The 18,444-nt window shown below is 36.5% G+C and overlaps 1 protein-coding gene across 1 annotated transcript in view; it reads left to right on the top strand.

Moving 5' to 3' along the window:
* The window catches only part of Epha5 (EPH receptor A5), a 324,424-nt gene that overhangs the window by 240,074 nt on the left and 65,906 nt on the right, over positions 1 to 18,444 (top strand). The window contains exon 6 of the mRNA XM_055629171.1: positions 16,488 to 16,612. Coding sequence (XP_055485146.1) covers positions 16,488 to 16,612 — 125 coding nt within the window. The remainder of the gene's footprint in view (positions 1 to 16,487; positions 16,613 to 18,444) is intronic.

Below are 18,444 nucleotides of genomic sequence, written 5' to 3' on the forward strand. Positions count from 1 at the left end.
TCAGTAATATAATCTTTAATAGTCTCCTAGTAAAGAAATTACTAAGTCTCCTTAGCCATCCATGTGCTAGTATGTGGATAAGTGTGTTCATTTATTCATTCAGGTGTTCTTCTTTTAATAGTTACCTTATTGTTTTTTTACAATATATTAATTTTATATCGTGATTCTAGCCACCTCTCTCAACTCCTCCGAGTTCAACCTTCCCTCTCCCCCCAACCCTTGCCCTAGAGTTCCACTCCCCTGCCATCTGCCCCTAGCCTATCAAGTCTCATCAGGACTTCCTGGATCCCCTTCCTCTGTGTCCTGGCAAGGCCGCATCACCAGAGCCAAGTGATCAAAGGGCAGACAACTGAATTCAAAACAGAGGCGGCCCCTGCTCCTCTTACTCGGACACCCACATGGAGACTAAGCTGCCTTTGGACTACATCTGAACGGAGGTTCTAGGTCCTGTGCATGCATAGTCTTTGGTTGGTTCATGAGTCTGTGCAGGAAACGCTGGGCTCAGATAATTATAGCTTTGTTGGTACTGTATGGCTCCTGCCTCCATGCCATTCTATCACTATCCCCTTCTTCCAAAAGACTCCCTGTGCTTTGCTCAAAGTTTGGCTATGAGTCTCACCATCTGCCTTGATCCCTTGTTGGGTGGAGCCCTTCAGAGGACCCTCTATAGTAGGCTCATATTCTGTTCTCTCTCTTCCACCACGGTCTATCCTATTTGCCATTCTGAACGAGATTTAAGCATCCTCTTTATGGTCCTCATTGCTGTTTAGCTTCTTTAGGTCTGTAGATTTTAATCTGGTTATCCTGTATTATATGGCTAATATCCACTTATAAATGAGTATATATCATATTTGTATTTATGTTTCTAGGTTACCTCACTCAGGATGATATTTTCTAGTTCCATCCATTTGCCTGCAAATTTCATGATTTTCTTATTTTTTAAAAACTGAATAGTATTCCACTGTGTAAATGTGCCACAATTTCTGTATCAATTCCTTTGTTGAGGGACATCTAGGTTGTTTCCAGATTCTGGCTATTACAAATAAAGATGCTATAAACATAGTTGGACAAATGTCCTTGTTGAATGGTGGGGATTCTTTTGGGTACATGACAAGGAGGGGTTTAGCTGGATCTTCAGGTAGCACTATTCCCAAAGCTTTTGTAAAGCAAAGGACAGTGTCAACAAACACTACGACAGCTTACAGAATAGGAAAAGATCTTCACCAACTCTCTGATAGGGCTAATATCAAGAATATATAAAGAACTCAAAAAATTAGACACCACAAACCAAGTAATCCACTTAAAAGATGGGGCACAGAGCTAATCAGAGAATTTTCTTTTTTTTTTTCATAAACATTAATATATTTTTTTAATTAATGGTTTTATAATGCTTTTATTTTTAATTAATTAGATAATCCATTATTTAAAATTCTATACTATTTTTTTAATTTTTTATTAATTACACTTTATTCATTTTGCATCCCCCCATAAGCCCCCCTCCTCCCCTCCCGATCCCACCTTCCCTCCCCTTTCTGCATGCATGCCACTCCCCAAGTCCACTGATAGGGGAGGTTCTCCTCTTCTTTCTGATCTTAGTCTATCAGTTCTCATCAAAAGTGGCTGCATTGTCCTCTACTGTGGCCTGGTAAGGCTGCTCCCCCCTCAGGGTGCAGTGATCAACGAGCAGGCCAATCAGATTATGTCAGAGGCAGTCCCTCTTCCCATTACTATGGAACCCACTTGGACACTGAACTGCCATGGGCTACACCTGTGCAGGGGTTCCAGGTCATCTCCACGAATAGTCCTTGGTTGGAGTATGAGTCTCTGGGAAGTTCCCTGTGTTCAAATTATCTTGTTCTGTTGCTCTCCTTGTGGAGTTCCCTTCCCCTCCAGCTCTTACTATTTCCCACTTCTTATATAGAATTCCATTCACTCTGCCCATCAGTTGGCCATCAAGCTCAGCATCTGCTTTGACAGTCTATACTACAGAAGCTTTCAGAGGCCCTCTGTGGCAGGTTTCAAGGTTGTTTCCTGTTTTCTTCTGGCTTTCAGAGGCCCTCTGTAGCAGGTTCCGAGGTTGTTTCCTATTTTCTTTTTCTTCTGATGTCCATCCTCTTTGCCTTTCAGGATGGGGATTGAAAATTTTAGTTAGGGTCCTCTGCTTACTTTGTTTAGATGTACAGATTTTAGTGGGTTTATTCTATGTTGTATGTTTATATGAGTGAGTATATACCATGCATGTCTTTTTGCTTCTGGGACAACTCACTCAGGATGATCCTTTCCAGGTCCCACCATTTACCTGCAAATTTCATGATTTCCTTATTTTTCATTGCTGAGTAATACTCCATTGTATAGATGTACCACAGTTTCTGCATCCATTCTTCAGTTGAGGGGCATCTGGGTTGTTTCCAGCTTCTGGCTATTACAAATAAAGCTCAACAGAGACTACTGAATGGCAGAGAAACACCTAAAGAAATGCTCAACATCCTTATTCATCAGAGAAATGCAAATCAAAACAACCCTGAGATTTCACCTTACACCCATCAGATTGGCTAAGATAAAGAACTCAACTGACAACACATGCTGGAGAGGTTTTGGAGAAAGGGGAACCCTCCTCCATTGCTGGTGGAAGTGCAAACTTGTACAGCCACTTGGAAATCCGTCTGGTGTTTTCTCAGGTGTTCTTTTTGTTTGCTTCATTTTATTCTGTTTTTAAATGATGTGTGTGTTTGTGTATGTGTGTGTGTTTGTTCTGCCTACTTAAATGTGCTGGAAATCTAATATGGGTTCTCTGGAAGAACAACCAGAGCTCTTAATTGCTGAGCCATCTCCAAATCCAAGAGCTTTTATTAAAACAATAAAAAGTGAAATTTGAACAGTTCTCTTCAAAGATATACTAATTTTATACAGTGTATCATTTTGAATATTTTATGACTAAGAATATAAATTTATTTTTTGTAAGTATGAATGCAAACGATTGACCCAGCAGAACTAAATTATAGATTGAACACTGTGAGAAAGCTTTGTGAGAAATATGTATCTGTTGCAATAAAAGAAGCTCTGTTTAATCTAATTTAAGAAGAAAAGAAGCTAACATGAAGTTTGAATATTACGAGAGATTTCCCACCACTTAGAGAATGTGTGGCATGGTGCACTAGAATTATTCCCATGGTGAGCAAAGAGGAATTAAACATCTGATAACATTACTAATTTGGAACAGAATGTTGTGATTTGGCTTTCTTCTGGGCTTTAATAGGTTGTCCAGCTGTAATCATTTATCTTATATTCCTCTAGCTCCCAGTTACTGCTAGAAATTTTCCCACTGAAATACGTAGTTTGGTAGTTTGGAACATTTATGTGTGCTGCTGTTAAACACTAATCATGTGTCCCTAGCCAATCCATATACAAAAAAAAAATCTGATTGTGTGTGTGTGTTTTCTTCTATGATTTAAATTTCTTAGCAGATACCTCAAGAAGACACCTTTAGTAAAGCCCTGAATAAGAACATTATAGTTATAATAGGCTCTTTTAAGAATAAATAAATTGTTTTATTGTCACAATTCTTAGTTTTCTGACCTTTCTTTCTTTCTTTTTTTTTTTTAGTTATATATGTTGGGATCAAAGATATTTGAGAAATGAAATTAAAAAGAGTGTCCATGTATATGGGTTTTTTTTCCCCAAAAATACAATATCATATTGTGTTACTGTACAGAAATGTAATAATTTAGAACTGAAGTAGAATTTGTACTTTATGGCTTTTTTAACATTTAGTAGCTTATTCTGTGTTTTACATGGTGTTAAATAATAGAAATTGAGAGTAGAGATTCCTTGCCCTACGTTTTTTAATAAAGACCTAGGCTTTGGAAGTATTAATTTTAGAAGTAATTACTGAGTTTTCATCTATAAAATGAGTTGGGATGCTCCATAATTGGTATTTAATTTTAACAAAACAACTTTTAAATTATATGTGAATCTCTATTCCTTATAAACATGCCTATTTTTTTTTTACTTGTAGTATATATGCTAGATGTAACATAGATTTATTTTAAAAGGCTACTCTAAAGATATTGTTTCACAAAAAATGCATAGTGTGCAAATTAAGTTAAATAATCATTGATACTAAGGGTGCTTTGTGTATTGAAAATTCAATTCTAGAATAAGAATAAGTATTTAATGGAAAGCATATTTTATGACAATTTACTTGATGTGGAATTAATTTTGCTTTTCAAAAAGAGACAAATTTTCACTTTGTGTCTTGTTATAGCTAGTATTTGTTATGTAATTTGTTTGACAGTTTTGAAGAATGATGACTATAAAAGTCAGTGATACAATTCTCTACTTTCATTATTTTCTTTTTATCCTAAGTCATATCATTATGAGCCTTATTTCAATGGAGTATTTCAAGCATGTGAATAAATTTTAATCATTTTAAATACTAATTTTTGTCAATTAGTTTTTTACTAATATTTAATTTTCAAATTTTTATGGTTGTTAGACTGAAAAAATGAGGAATAGCTAATAAGAAATTTCAGTTCTTAGTTTCTTTTGATGAAAAGAATGACTTGTCTAGAACTAGTGACATTTAATGTCAGGTTTTATGAATTTGTTGCTTGAAATTTTATTGAGATCATATATCAAATATATACTTGCAGGCTTTAAGATGAAGTGATTTTAGCCTTATGTCTGAATGAAAAAATTAAATTTTTTATTTCAAAAGAAGCCTTTAAAGTATCTTTTTCTCTAGTAGCGACAACACATATCAAATAGACTTAGCATCGATTATGAATTTTTCATATTCCGGAAATATGTAAATATTATACAGAAATAATGATTTACTGAATATTTAAAAATATGTAATTAAAATGTTGTTTGCATTAAATATGACTTATATTACATTTGCAATATTCATTATGTATCTATACCTCTAGGTCACTTGCCTTTTTTAATCCTCTCAAACATTTTTATAATTCATCAATTGCATTTCTAATTTATTTGGAAATATTTAATCTTTTTCTTACCTGAAATTGATGGTAAGAATGGACATACCAGAATAATAAGTATAGGTTGGTTAATTAAATCATTTATAAAGCAAGGAGCCTATGACCGTGTGTTCCCTATTTTATTACTCTAATTAATTTTTAACTAGGAAGTATAAAGGTGATCTGCATTCAGCAAAAAAAAAAAAAAAAAAAAAAAACTTAGTTTAAAATTTAATTTTGATCTTCAGCAAAAAATAGCAGTATATACAGACCCATTCTCAAGAGATGCAGCAGTGGAATGAACCACAGCTGCCAATCAGCATGTTGGTCATGAGCATAAACACCTGTCAAACAATGGCCAGCGCTTGTCAGCTAACTGGTTCAGTAGGTTGGAGTTACAAAATGCATATTGTTTAATGACTTTTGCAGTTTCTGAATAGCAGGTCAGAATGTTATGTAAGTATAGACTGAGGAGAATCTGACTGCATATGTACAATGACTGAAGTGATATTTAATTTTAATCAAATAGAAAAAGAAGGATATGTGCACAATGTTAAAGTCAGGGCTATTTCTTCTTAGTAAACATGAGTTAAAGGTGGAATTTCAGGGTTGTTTTGATTTGCATTTCCCTGATGACTAAGGATGATGAGCATTTCTTTAAGAGTTTCTCTGGCATTCGATATTCCTCTGCTGAGAATTCTATGCTTACCTCTGTTCTCCATTATTAAATTGGATTACTTGGCTTGTTGGTGTTTAACTTCTATTATTATTATTATTATTATTATTATTATTATTATTATTATTATTATTATTATTATTAATATTAGCCCTCTCTCAGATATAGGGTTGGTAAAGATCCTTTCCAAATATGTAGTGTCCTTTACTTTACAGAAGCTTTTTAGTTTTATGAGGTCCCATTTATTGATTGTTGATCTTAGAGCCTGTGCTGTTGGTGTTCTGTTCAGGAAGTTGTCTCCCGTGCCAATGAATTCAAGGCTCTTCCCCACTTTTTTTCTAACAGATCTAGTGTATCTGGTTTTATGTTGAAGTCTTGATCCACTTGGACTTTACCTTTGTGCAGGGTGACATTTATGAATCTATTTGCATTTTTCTACATGTAGACATCCAGTTAGACCAGCACCATTTGTTGAAAATGCTGTCTTTTCTCCATTGCATGGTTTTGGTTTCTTTGTCAAAAACCAAGTATCTGTAAGTGTGTGAGTTTATTTCTGGGTCTTCTATGCAATTTCATTGATCTGCTGTTCTGTTTCTATGCCAGTACCATGCCATTTTAGTACTGTTGCTTGAGATCAGGGATGGAGATACCGCCAGAAGATCTTTTATTGTACAGGATTGTTTTAGCCTGGAGGGGACAGGAGTGTCACAAGGAGACGAACAGAGCCAAAAATATCTGGGACCTGGAGAGTCTGCAGAGACCGATGAATCAGCCATGGAGAGGATTTAGATGCACTTCTCAGATGTAGCCTATGGGAAGCTCAGATTACGTGTAGGCACCGTAGTAAGGGAAGCATGGGCAGTGTCTGGAACATTTGCCTTCTCTTGGATCACCTCCCTCTGGAGCGGTGGCCTTATTGGGCCACAGAGAAAGAAGGCCCGGATGGTCCTCATGAAACCTGATAGGCTAGAGTCAGAGAGTAGGGGAGGAGGAGCTACCCTATCTGTGGACTTAGGGGAGGGACATAGGAGAGAAAGAGTGAGGGAGGGTGGGAGCAGGCGTAGGTGAGGGGGGAGGCTATAGCCAGATATAAAGTGAAAATATTATAATAAATAATAATGATAATAATAATAATATCAAAAAATCATAACTTAACGACAAATGGAGGAAATGGAAACATGGTTAATTGGTTATAAATACCAGGGTTCAATTCTCGGCATGTGCGTGGTACCTCATAACCAACTCTGATTCCAGCTCTTCTAACCTATTTGTTTATGAGGCACACACATGGGGAGCATAGACTTATATGCAACCAAAACACCAAAGATAACATTAATTTTTAAAGATTAATAAATAAGGTCAAATGGATTAGATATAAGCTCTAAACTTTATGTAATTTAATGTTCTGTAATTTAGAAATTTGTGTGTCAGTTTAATATTCTGTAATGCTTATATTCTTAATTTCCCTTCTTATCATTTCTTTCTGAATATGTAAAAAAACAGAAAGATTTATGAGGAGGATGATTGTGGCAGTACATCTAAACACCATATTTTCCATCTTAAAAATGATACATTTCTTATTTTCCATATAGATATAAAAGTACTGCACATATTTGCATATAGATTAAATTTTAAAATATTTTTTAACAACTCTCAATATATGTATTTAGGGGCAGTGAAGAACAGACTGATAGTCAGTTGATTCTCAGATAGTTCACTAATGTCTCCATGATCCTGGGAATGGAACAGGTTCTCTCAGGAGCAATGAATGCTCTTGATGACTACGACAAGTATCTTGCCCAAGGAGGGACTTTGGAGGAAATTTAAAGAAATTAAGGTAATGATATTTAGCATCATGAATAGTCCTAGAATAAGACTATTTTAACTTTGCTACATTAATATTTCTGAAAACTTTGACCATATATGTGTGTATATATTCATATTATATATGTATATATGTTTATTCCTATTATATGTATATACATATGCATATACATATGTACCACATTTGTGCCTCATGACCAAATAGATATGAAGTTACAGATGGTCATGAGGCACCCTGTACATGCTGGGAATTGAACTCTGGTGTTTATAACCACTGACCATCTTTTCATTTCCTCCATTTACATTTAACTTGTGTTTGCTAAGAAGAAACAGCCCCAACTTTAATATTGTGTATGTGTCCATCTTTCTCCGTGTGATTAAAGTTAAATATCACTTCTGTCATTACACACTCAAACACAATCAAACTAACACACACAAGAGTAGCAAGCAATGTTTATAGTATTTTTATGATTAGTTTTGTCTGCATAATCAGAATGAAAGACAGGAAATGAAGAACATTGTTTTTATTCCATTTAACACAGTATTCATGCTGTTTTAAAAAATGAAGATGACATTATTCCTTACTGAACAAAGACAATATTCTTTAACACTTAATAACCCAGGGCTTTCAGTTCATTAATAATGTGAAAAATTTTCCCAGATACTCTCATTGTAGAGTTAAGAAACCATCTAAAGGAGGAAATAAATTATACAGAATTCCTGCATTGTTATTATCATACTGAGAAAAGCCCACAAATAACTTGATGCAGGACGAAGAGATTAAAGAATCATGAAAAATCCATTAATCAAATGTCATAACATAATATTTTCACTTCATATTGCTGCAAACAGTATCATTAGCCTCCATGTAAAATGATACACATGAAGAAGTAAACTGCATCTTTTTAGCTGCCTACAATAAGGAGAAAATACAATCAAAGTTTAATAATTGACATTAGTGCATTAAGAATTTGCGGTTTTCCAAATGATGTTATTACTCCACTGCTGTACTTGGGGCCATGCAAGTTTTGGGTTAAACTTTTTTTCTACATTGGAAAAGCGGGGAGAACTTTTTATTATTATTGTTTTGTGCAATTAACAGCAGAGACATGTATGTTATCTTTCATTTCATTAGCATTACTATTTTACATCATTATCAACAAACTGAAGAGGTAATGATTGATAATTACTGAGAAATTAAACTATATACTACAAATAAATAGTTAAGAAACTCAATGGCCAGTGGTGTCATTGCTGTGGTGAGAGGTTGCGAATAAGTGAGGTGAGGAGGTTGGTAGGGTCTTTGCAACAAAGGAGTAAGGCTAATATCAGTATGTAATCATGTTCAGGTAATATGCCGATGGAGATAAAACAAATATATGCAAATCTGTAATTATTTTACACACACACACACACACACACACACACACTATCCATATTTATATTTCTTTCTTTTGTTGGTCTGAAAGTGATAGTATCTCAGGGGCAAGGAATTCACATAACAGCAGATCTTGGTTTCATTGCTACTCTTATGAATAAAAATAAATGAATAAATAAATGTTCTCATTGGAGAAATTATTGATTTAGGGACTGAAGTAGTATGAAGGAGGAGCCTCTGGTACTCTAGTAACAGAATATAATAAATTACTGTAAAATTAGATTGTCTATAATAATATGAATACGTCAAAGTGACAACTAAAAGATCCTTCATTGGCCAGTGAATTAATACTTTGAGTTAAACATAAAATATTTGATTATAGTTAATAATAAAAGTCAAGCATGCATACTTATATAAACAAAGTATCACTATTTGCAGATGATATGATATTATACATGAGTGACTCCAAAAATTCTACCAGGGAACTTCTACAGCTGATAAACACCTTCAGAAAAGTGGCTGGATACAAAATTAAATCAAAAAAAAAAATCAGTAGCCCTAGTGTATATAAAAGACAAAAGAGCTGAGAAAGAAATTAAGGAAACAACACCCTTCAAAATAGCCACAAAGGACATAAAGAAGTACCTTGGTGTGACCCTAACAAAGAAAGTCAAAGACTTGTATGGAAAAAAAAAATTCTAGTCTCTGAAGAAATAAACAGGAGACAATATCAGAAGATGGAAAGATCTCCCATGCTCATGACTTGGCAGGATTAAGATGGTAAAAATGGCCATCTTACCAAAAGCAACCTACAGATTTAATGCAATTCCCATCAAATTGCCAACACAATTCTTTACAGACCTGGAAAGAAAAATTCTCAACTTCATATGGAATAACAAGAAACCGAGAATTGCTAAAATAATCCTCTACAATAAAGATCTGGAGGTATCTCCATCCCTGATCTCAAGCTGTACTATAGAGCAACAGTTATAAAAACTGCATGGTACAGGCATAGAAACAGAATGGTAGATCAATGGAATCGAACAGAAGACCCAGAAATAAACCCACACACTTACGGACAACTGATTTTTGACAAAGATGCCAAAACCATACAATGGAAAAAAGATAGCATCTTCAACAACTGGTGCTGGTCTAACTGGATGTCTACATGCAGAAAAATGCAAATAGAACCATACTTATCACCCTGCACAAAACTAAAGTCCAAGTGGATCAAAGACCTCAACATAAAACCAGACACATTAAATTGGTTAGAAGAAAAAGTGGGGAAGAGCCTAGAACTCATTGGTACAGGTGACAACTTCCTGAACACAACACCAACAGCACAGGCTCTAAGATCCAAAATCAATAAATGGGACCTCATAAAACTGAAAAGCTTTTGTAAAGCAAAGGAAATTGTCATCAAAACAATAAAGACTGCCTACAGATATCTGACAGAGGGCTAAAATCAGATATATATAAAGAACTCAAGAAGTTAAACAGCAACAAACCAAGTAATTCAGTTAATAAATGGGGAACAGAGCTAAACAGATAATTGTCAATAGAGGAACATCGAATGGCAGAGAAACACTTAAAGAAATGTTCACTGTCTTTAGTCATCAGGGAGATGCAAATCAAAATGATCCTGAGATTTCACCTTACAACCATCAGAATGGCTAAGATGAATTACTCAAGTGACAACACATGCTGGAGAGGTTGTGGAGAAAGGGGAACCCTCCTCCACTACTCGTGGGAATGTAAACTTCTACAACCACTCAGGAAATCAATCTGGTGCTTTCTCAGACAATTAGGAAGAGCACTTCCTCAAGATCCAGCTATACCACTCCTGGGCATATATCCAAAAGATGCTCAAGTACACAAAAAGGACATTTGCTCAACCATGTTTGTAGCAACTTTATTTGTAATAGCCAAAAGCTGGAAACAGCCCAGATGCCCTTCAGTTGAGGAATGGATGCAGAAACTGTGGTACATCTACACAATGGAATATTACTCAGCAATAAAAACCAAGGAAATCATGAAATTTGCAGGTAAATGGTGGGAACTGGAAAAGATCATCCTGAGTGAGGTATCCCAGAAGCAGAAAGACACACATGGTATATACTTATTCATAAGTGGATATTAGACATATAATATAGGATAAACATACTAAAATCTGTACACCTAAGGAAGCTATTCAGGAAGGAGGACTCTGGCTAAGATGCTCAATCCCCATTCAGAAAGGCAAAGAGGATGGACATCAGAGGAGGGAGAAAAAGGGAACAGGACAGGTGCCTACCATAGAGTGCCTCTGAACGGGTCTACCCTGCAGAGTATCAAGGCAGATGCTGAGACTCATAGCCAAACTTTGGGCAGAGTACAGGGAATATTATGAAAGAAGTGGGAAAAAAGATCTGGAGAGGACGGGACCCCCACAAGGACAGTATCAGATCCAAAAAGTTTGGGCACAGGGGTCTTTTCTAAAACTGATACTCCAACCAAGGACCACTCTTGGAGATGGCCTGGAACCCCTGCACAGAGGTAGACTATGGAAGTTCCGTATCCAACTGGTCTCCATAGTAATAGGGACAGGAACTGCCTCTGACATGAACTGATTGGCCTGCTCTTTGATCACCTCCCCCTGAGGGGGAAGCAGCCTTACCAGGCCACAGAAGAAGACAATTCAGCCACTCCTGATGAGACCTGATTGACTAGGATCAGAGGAAAGGGAAGGAGGACCTCCCTTTTCAGTGGACTGAGAGAGTGACAGGGATGGGGAAGAGGGAGGATAGGATTGGGAGGGGAGGAGTGAGGTACAGGGGGATACAAAATGTAATTAATAAAAAATAAAAATAATTTTAAAAAACAAATAAATATGTTAATCAATAATAGCAATGTATAGAATAGATGAATTTTACCAAGTTTGGGGTGTTTTTAATAAATAACCTAATGGTCTTTTCTCATAGGGGCAGCTCATAAATTTCTACTTAAGTGGGGTGCTAGTACTCCTCATAAAAGATATAATGCAGAAATTTGACAAAGAATTAACCACTCACTGAAGAAAATAAGTAATATTATTGCAACAGGTGGACAAAGTTAAACCATCAGTGATATTACTCTGCTTCTATTTAACCTTGACCTCCTTGACCTCTCCCTGAGGAGGGAGCAGCCTTACCAGGCCACAGAGGAAGACTATGCAGCCATTCCTGATGAGACTTGGTAAACTAGGATCAGAAGAAAAGAGAGGAAGACTTGGGGAGGGGCATGTGTGGAGAAGGGGGAGGGTGGATGGGATGGGGTGGGGAGGGAGTGAGCTACAGGGGGGATACAAAGTGAATAAAGTGTAATTAATAAAAATTAAAATAAAAAATACTGAAGTTATGCCTCTGGTTTTCTTCTAACATGATCTGGTGTATTAGGTGTTTAATATTTACTATTGATATATCTTTTATTAAAGCTGCTGTTAATGTTAAACAGCTGTTTAACCACGGTTAATCCTAAACAGCTGTTTAACAATATCACCACACAGAGACTAGGATTTATTTAGTTAACCTAGAATACAATTCTGGGTAATAGTTACTCCATCCTAAACCTTCAAGCCTGCATAGTTTCATGCCATTCAGATTCACCCATTATACTTGCTTTTAGTGATATCTTAGGTCTGGTTCATCTCTCCAAGTCCTTCCAAGACCTCTCCTCCAGCCTCTGCTTTCCCAGCTTCTGCTCCTCTTCTCCCTCCTACTCCTTCCTCTCCTTCTGCACCCTTCCTCTCCTCCCTCTCTGAACCAGGATGGCCCACTCCATCATCTCCATTGCTCAACACTGTGGCTGATTGTTTTAATTGACAAATTGGAGAACAAGTTATGGCAAGTTTACACAAACTTGAGACAGGTGATGCTTAGAATAAGTATCACAATGCAATGTCCAGATTGAAACCAGATAGTCAGGGAGAAAAATCAGCATTTGAACGAACAAGGGTATGGTTCCAAAAGAACATTATACCAACAATTGTCTCTCTAAAATGTCTACCCCAACTATTAAACTAATCCTCACTGAGAAGATTGAAAACTTGCAGAGTTATGAAAGACCTAGAACATTAGAATAGACGGTAATGAAGGATATTGGAAAGGACTCTCAAAAAACCAACATTGATTAAATGTGATTAAGTCTGAGTCTGAATGCTGGGTGAAATTTAGCTAGTGATCCACTAATGTCAGCTTACTGACAGTCGCCCACGTACCATATGTGCACAGTGTTCATAGGAGGAAGGTGAAGTGTGGTAGTTAGGAACATTATATTACACTTCTTTTCTACAAATATAAAACCCTCCCAAGTCTACACGTTTATTTAAAATTTTAACATAGAAATATACCATAAAAATAATAGTCTGTAACCTAAGGGTATCTTCTTATGTTACATGTAGGTCATCTCACACATGAACCAGTGATACACATTTTGGAATAATACTTCACCCATCTAGAAGTTACACCTTTGAGTATTTAGAACTCTTCTTATGATCTTCACTATCTCACTTAAAAAAAAAAAGGAGTTACTTGTTTGCTCAGGGAGGAGCAGCCTTGCTAGGCCACAGAGGAGGACTTTGCAGCCAGTCCTGAAGACACCTGATAAACCAGTATCAGATGTAAGGGTAAGAGGTTCTTCCTTATCAGTGGACTTGGAAAGGGGCAGGGAGGAGATGAGGGTGGGAGGGTGGGATTAGGAGGGAAAGAGGGAGTGGGATACAGCAGGGATACAAAGTTAACAAACTGTAACTAATGTTAAAAAAATTAAAATTAAAAAAAAAAAAGAAACTAAAAAAAAAAAGTTATCTATTATACTGTGTTCTGCCTGAATGCCAGAAGAGGGCACCAAAGCGTTATAGATGGCTGTGAGCCATTATGTGGTTGCTGGGAATTGAACTAAGGACCTTTGGAAGAGCAGTCTGTGCTCTTAACCTCTGAGCCATACCTCCAGCCCCTGGCTTCTTTTTTTATTATTATTATTGTTTTATTAATTACACTTTATTCACTTTGTATCCCCCCATTAGCCCCTTCCTCCTCCCCTCCCAATCCCACCCTCTCTCCCCCTTCTTCACTAATACCCCTCCCCAAGTCCACTGATAGGGGAGGTCCACAGAAGATGACAATGCAGCCACTCCTGATGAGATCTGATAGACTAAGATCAGAAGGAAGGAGAGGAAGACCTCCCCTCGCTTCTTTTTTAAGTATTTTAGTTTTTCCTTACCTCATGCAGAGATGTTGGAAAAACACCCACATACATAAAGATAAATAAAATCTTTAAAATTATAAATTATCTCATGTATCCTTTGAAATGTAAATAAAGCTATCGGCCAGTCACAGTTTCAACAGAAGGATGCAAACAGAAAATACTATTTTGCGTTATTGTTACATTATGCTTCTGAAATAGTCCATAAAGTTTTGTAATCTGGCATGTATCAGGATGTGAGACAAGCGCTAGAGAGATGGATCACAGCTTAGGCGCACGCCCTTTACTTGCAGATGATCAGGGTTGTGTTCCTGCTCTCACATCAGGCAGCTCACAACCACCTGTAAGTCTTACTCCAGCAGACTGGTTGACTCTGCAGTCTTCAGGCACCTGCACTCATGTGGTCATGATAACACACATAAAATGTGTACATTAACGTAACAAGACTTTCACTTCACCAGTCCTATATAAAAACAAGTAGCTTGTACACTGTTCTCTTAGGCATATAAATCTCTATCAAACAATTACAAATAAGTAATATTTATTTACTTATTTTATATTTAAAAAGTGTAAGTTAAATAAATATCAACACAAAATTAAAGCATATTCTTCTTGAAAACCATTTATAATTGTATTGGTTGTCACTGATCTAAGAATAGAATTGCCGGCAAACATTGATTGTGTACATGCTCATTGGCCAGTGTTCCTATCACACACACTGTTATAGATGAAAAAGACCCAGCAACGTACAGGTTCACAATATCTTCCCATGTAAATATCATAATCTGCCAAACACTGGACATTTAAATTTAAAAGTTGTTTTGGACAATCAAGAAATCAAATAAAATATTTAATGACGGAAGATACACAACTGTAGTTAACATATAGGCGTATTATTTGTGTATAAATATGTACACACACATTTAACCCTGCCAGGTGTCTACTCAGGCTTATGTCTCTGTTTATATACTTTAGTACCCCTCATTGCTGACATCATTTAAATTAAAAACCACTATCCACAAATCTTTCATCTCTATCCATCTATCCACATTTTCACATACACACACAGCCCTTCATGTAACTGTTTCACTCATATGTTTATTCAACTTTCAGTCTTTGTGTTGAAAATATTTTGAAGGAAATTGTGTATAAGCTGAATATATAGTGACTTTATACTTGTCATTATTTTTTAAATCAATTCCATGTAACAAATATGGACACAGCATTTACGTTGCTAGAGATTATAAGTAACCTTATGAAATGCTTAATCCTGCTTAGGGAGGACATACTCTGTGACTATTTCATTTGGTGGGTTCATCGTGTACAAATATTACATAATACACACAAGATAGCCATGACCACACTGGGAAGTAAAGTCTTATGGGATCATGGTTTTATACTTGTTTTATCATTAACCAAAATGTGGTTGGACGTGTTACATGACTATAATACACCATGTACCTAAAGACAGAAACATGCACTCACTTTTTTTGTATCTGTAAGACTCAAAACCAGTTCTCCAGAAGATCCGGTATAACTATACGTTTGCATACTATTCATTAGCCCATTGTGATTTTTTTTGTTTATTTTTATAAATTCTCCTGCCTACAAAATTAAAGTTTCTTATGTTAGGGGAAAAATATCAGTTCCTTATTTCATCATATCCAGAGATTCTGAAAAATATCTCAGTGTGTGACAAATATTAATTTTTGGCTAAATTTCAATTGGTTGTGAATTCAGGTTTCCAAAGGTATATGAGTATCCATATTTGAATTTTGCATTTTGACTGAAAATAGCAGGTCTCAATGAACAACACCTAAGAGTGGTTTGTAATGAAATATTTGGGGAAAATGGAAATCAACCTTCTTCTTTTTAAATTTTGAGAAAAAATATTTAATAAATTGTTATATAGAATACCTTAAATATGTCTTATATATTAATTTATTCTTTAACATATAATGGAAAAATAATAAATATGTTAAAGATCAGTAATATCTGAAACATAATTTTCCAGAAATAATAGGCTTATTACCATAAGGGGAATCCAGGTTAGGATATTTATATATTTTGGAAACATGGCATATGAATTCATTATTTTTTTTCTAAAAATAAAAAAATTAGGAATCTATACTCTGAATAATTAAGTAAAATTATTTCTCTATATTTGAGAAGAACATGAAGAAAAAATAGCTACATTTTTCTTAATACAATTATGAGGATAGTTAGCTATTTTCATATAGCTAAAACATTAATGTTCTTTAACAACTTTCATGTAGATTATAACCTTTTCTGGGATAAAAAATGTAATGATGTAATAATAGCTACAGCATAGCATGCAGAGCATCACAGATTAGCTTATAACTTCAGGGCTCTATTAACCACGTCATTATTTATTTGTGTTATCTTACAGCCCCCTCTCCAGTCACCAACGTGAAAAGGGGAAAGATTGCAAAGAACAGCATCTCTTTGTCTTGGCAAGAGCCAGATCGCCCCAACGGAATCATCTTGGAGTATGAAATCAAGTACTTTGAAAAGGTGGGATTAGGAAAATTAAACCTTCTTTTTCTTTTCCTCTTTCCGCTTTAACAACTTCACTTCTAGAATTGAACAAGAGGAGATTGTATGTTCGTGGATAAACCAATACAAGGATACTTTTCAGTAGTGCTTGTGGGGGCCAGATGCCTGCAGTGAGCCCTCCTGGCACATTCTGATGTGGCTCAACATGGATTAGGCTGTATCCTCAGTTTAACTGATCTCACCTTCAAAGATAAATTTTGGGAATGGGGAGACCTCCTTGTCCTTAAAATCCTCTTACTTTTGATTCCCAGAAACTATAAAAATGTCAAGTGGGTGTGATGGCCATCCTAAAATTTCTGCATCAGAAAGCAGAGTAAGGACATCCCCCGAGCAAGCTGCCAACCAACCATAGTGATATTGGTGAGCTCTGGATTGGATTCAGGGGCTACCACATTGAGTACGGTGGATGAAGATCAGGATGATTCTCCACAACAAGCTCTGACTTCCACACACATGCACGTGTGTGCACGTTCATCCACATATGTACACGAGAAGCACACAACAAATAAAATGGGAAAAAAAGGAATAAAATAAAAGGCAAATCAGAAGATATTTTGGAAGTGTAGAGAATATTTAATCTGTTGATTTGCAGTTGTTTCTACAATACCATACTAGGAAAACTATTTATACTTACGGCCAGTAACTCATCACAGTAACAGTTTCATTAATGTATGGGAAACACACACACACACACACACACATACACAAACTGTCTAACACTCTATATAAGCTCAATTTTAAAATATGAGGAAAAATACTAAAATATGTATTTTCCCCATTAATTTATTCGTTTAATCACTTACAGCCCCTCAGAGAAGGAGAGGGCCCCAGTGGATACCAACCCACCCTGGCTCATCAAGTCTCAGCAGAACTAAGCACAGCTTCTCCCACTGAAGGCAGAAAGGCAGCCCAGCTTGTAGAAAGAAGTCCAAAGGAAGGCAACACAGTAGGAGACAGCTCCTTCTCCCATTGTTAGGGGACAGACACGCATATGTGTAGGGGGCCTATGTCAGCCCATGCCTGTTCTTTGGATGGCAGTTCAGTCTTGTTGAACACCCATGGGTCCAGGTGACTTTACTCTGAAGGTTTTCTTATGGTGTGCTTTACCTCTCCAGCTCCCTCAATCCTTCCTCCCACTCTTCCACAAGATTCCCAGAGTTTTGCTGTGGGTCTCTTCATGTGTTTCCATGAGCTGCTGGATGAAATTTCTTAGGAGACAGTTGCTAGGCTGTCTGTTGCAAGCATCGCAGAGAATCATTAATATTGTCAGGAGTTGATTCTCTCCCATGGGGTGGGTCTCAAGTTGGGCCAGTCATTGGTTTGTCATATTCTCAATCATTGATTCAGCTTTATCCCTATACTTCTTGTAAGGAAGACAAACTGTTGGGTCTAAGGTTTAATGGATGGGTTGCCATCCCCTCCCTCTACTGGAAGTTTCACGTGGTTTCAGGAGGTGGCAACTTTAGCTCTATATCTACAGTTGCTAGGAGTCTCAGCTAAAAGCTCACCCCATAGACTCCTGGGAGCCTGCCCTGTCACAGAGATGCCAGCCCCACTGATTTCCTTTCTCTCTTCAGGTCTTCCCCAACCCTGAACAGGTCCAATCTCATCTGATTTCAGAGGCTAAGCAGGGTAAAGCCTGGTTAGTACTCAGATGGAAATGTGTTCTTTCCATTCTCAGTTTTCATGATTTCTTATGCTTCCCTGAACAATATATGTCTTTATTTTGCACCTACAAATTAAACACACACACACACACACACACACACACACACACACACACACACACA

The sequence above is a fragment of the Psammomys obesus genome, unplaced genomic scaffold (assembly GCF_907164565.1).
Source record: "Psammomys obesus unplaced genomic scaffold, mPsaObe1.curated_primary_1811, whole genome shotgun sequence".
NCBI lineage: Eukaryota > Metazoa > Chordata > Mammalia > Rodentia > Muridae > Psammomys > Psammomys obesus.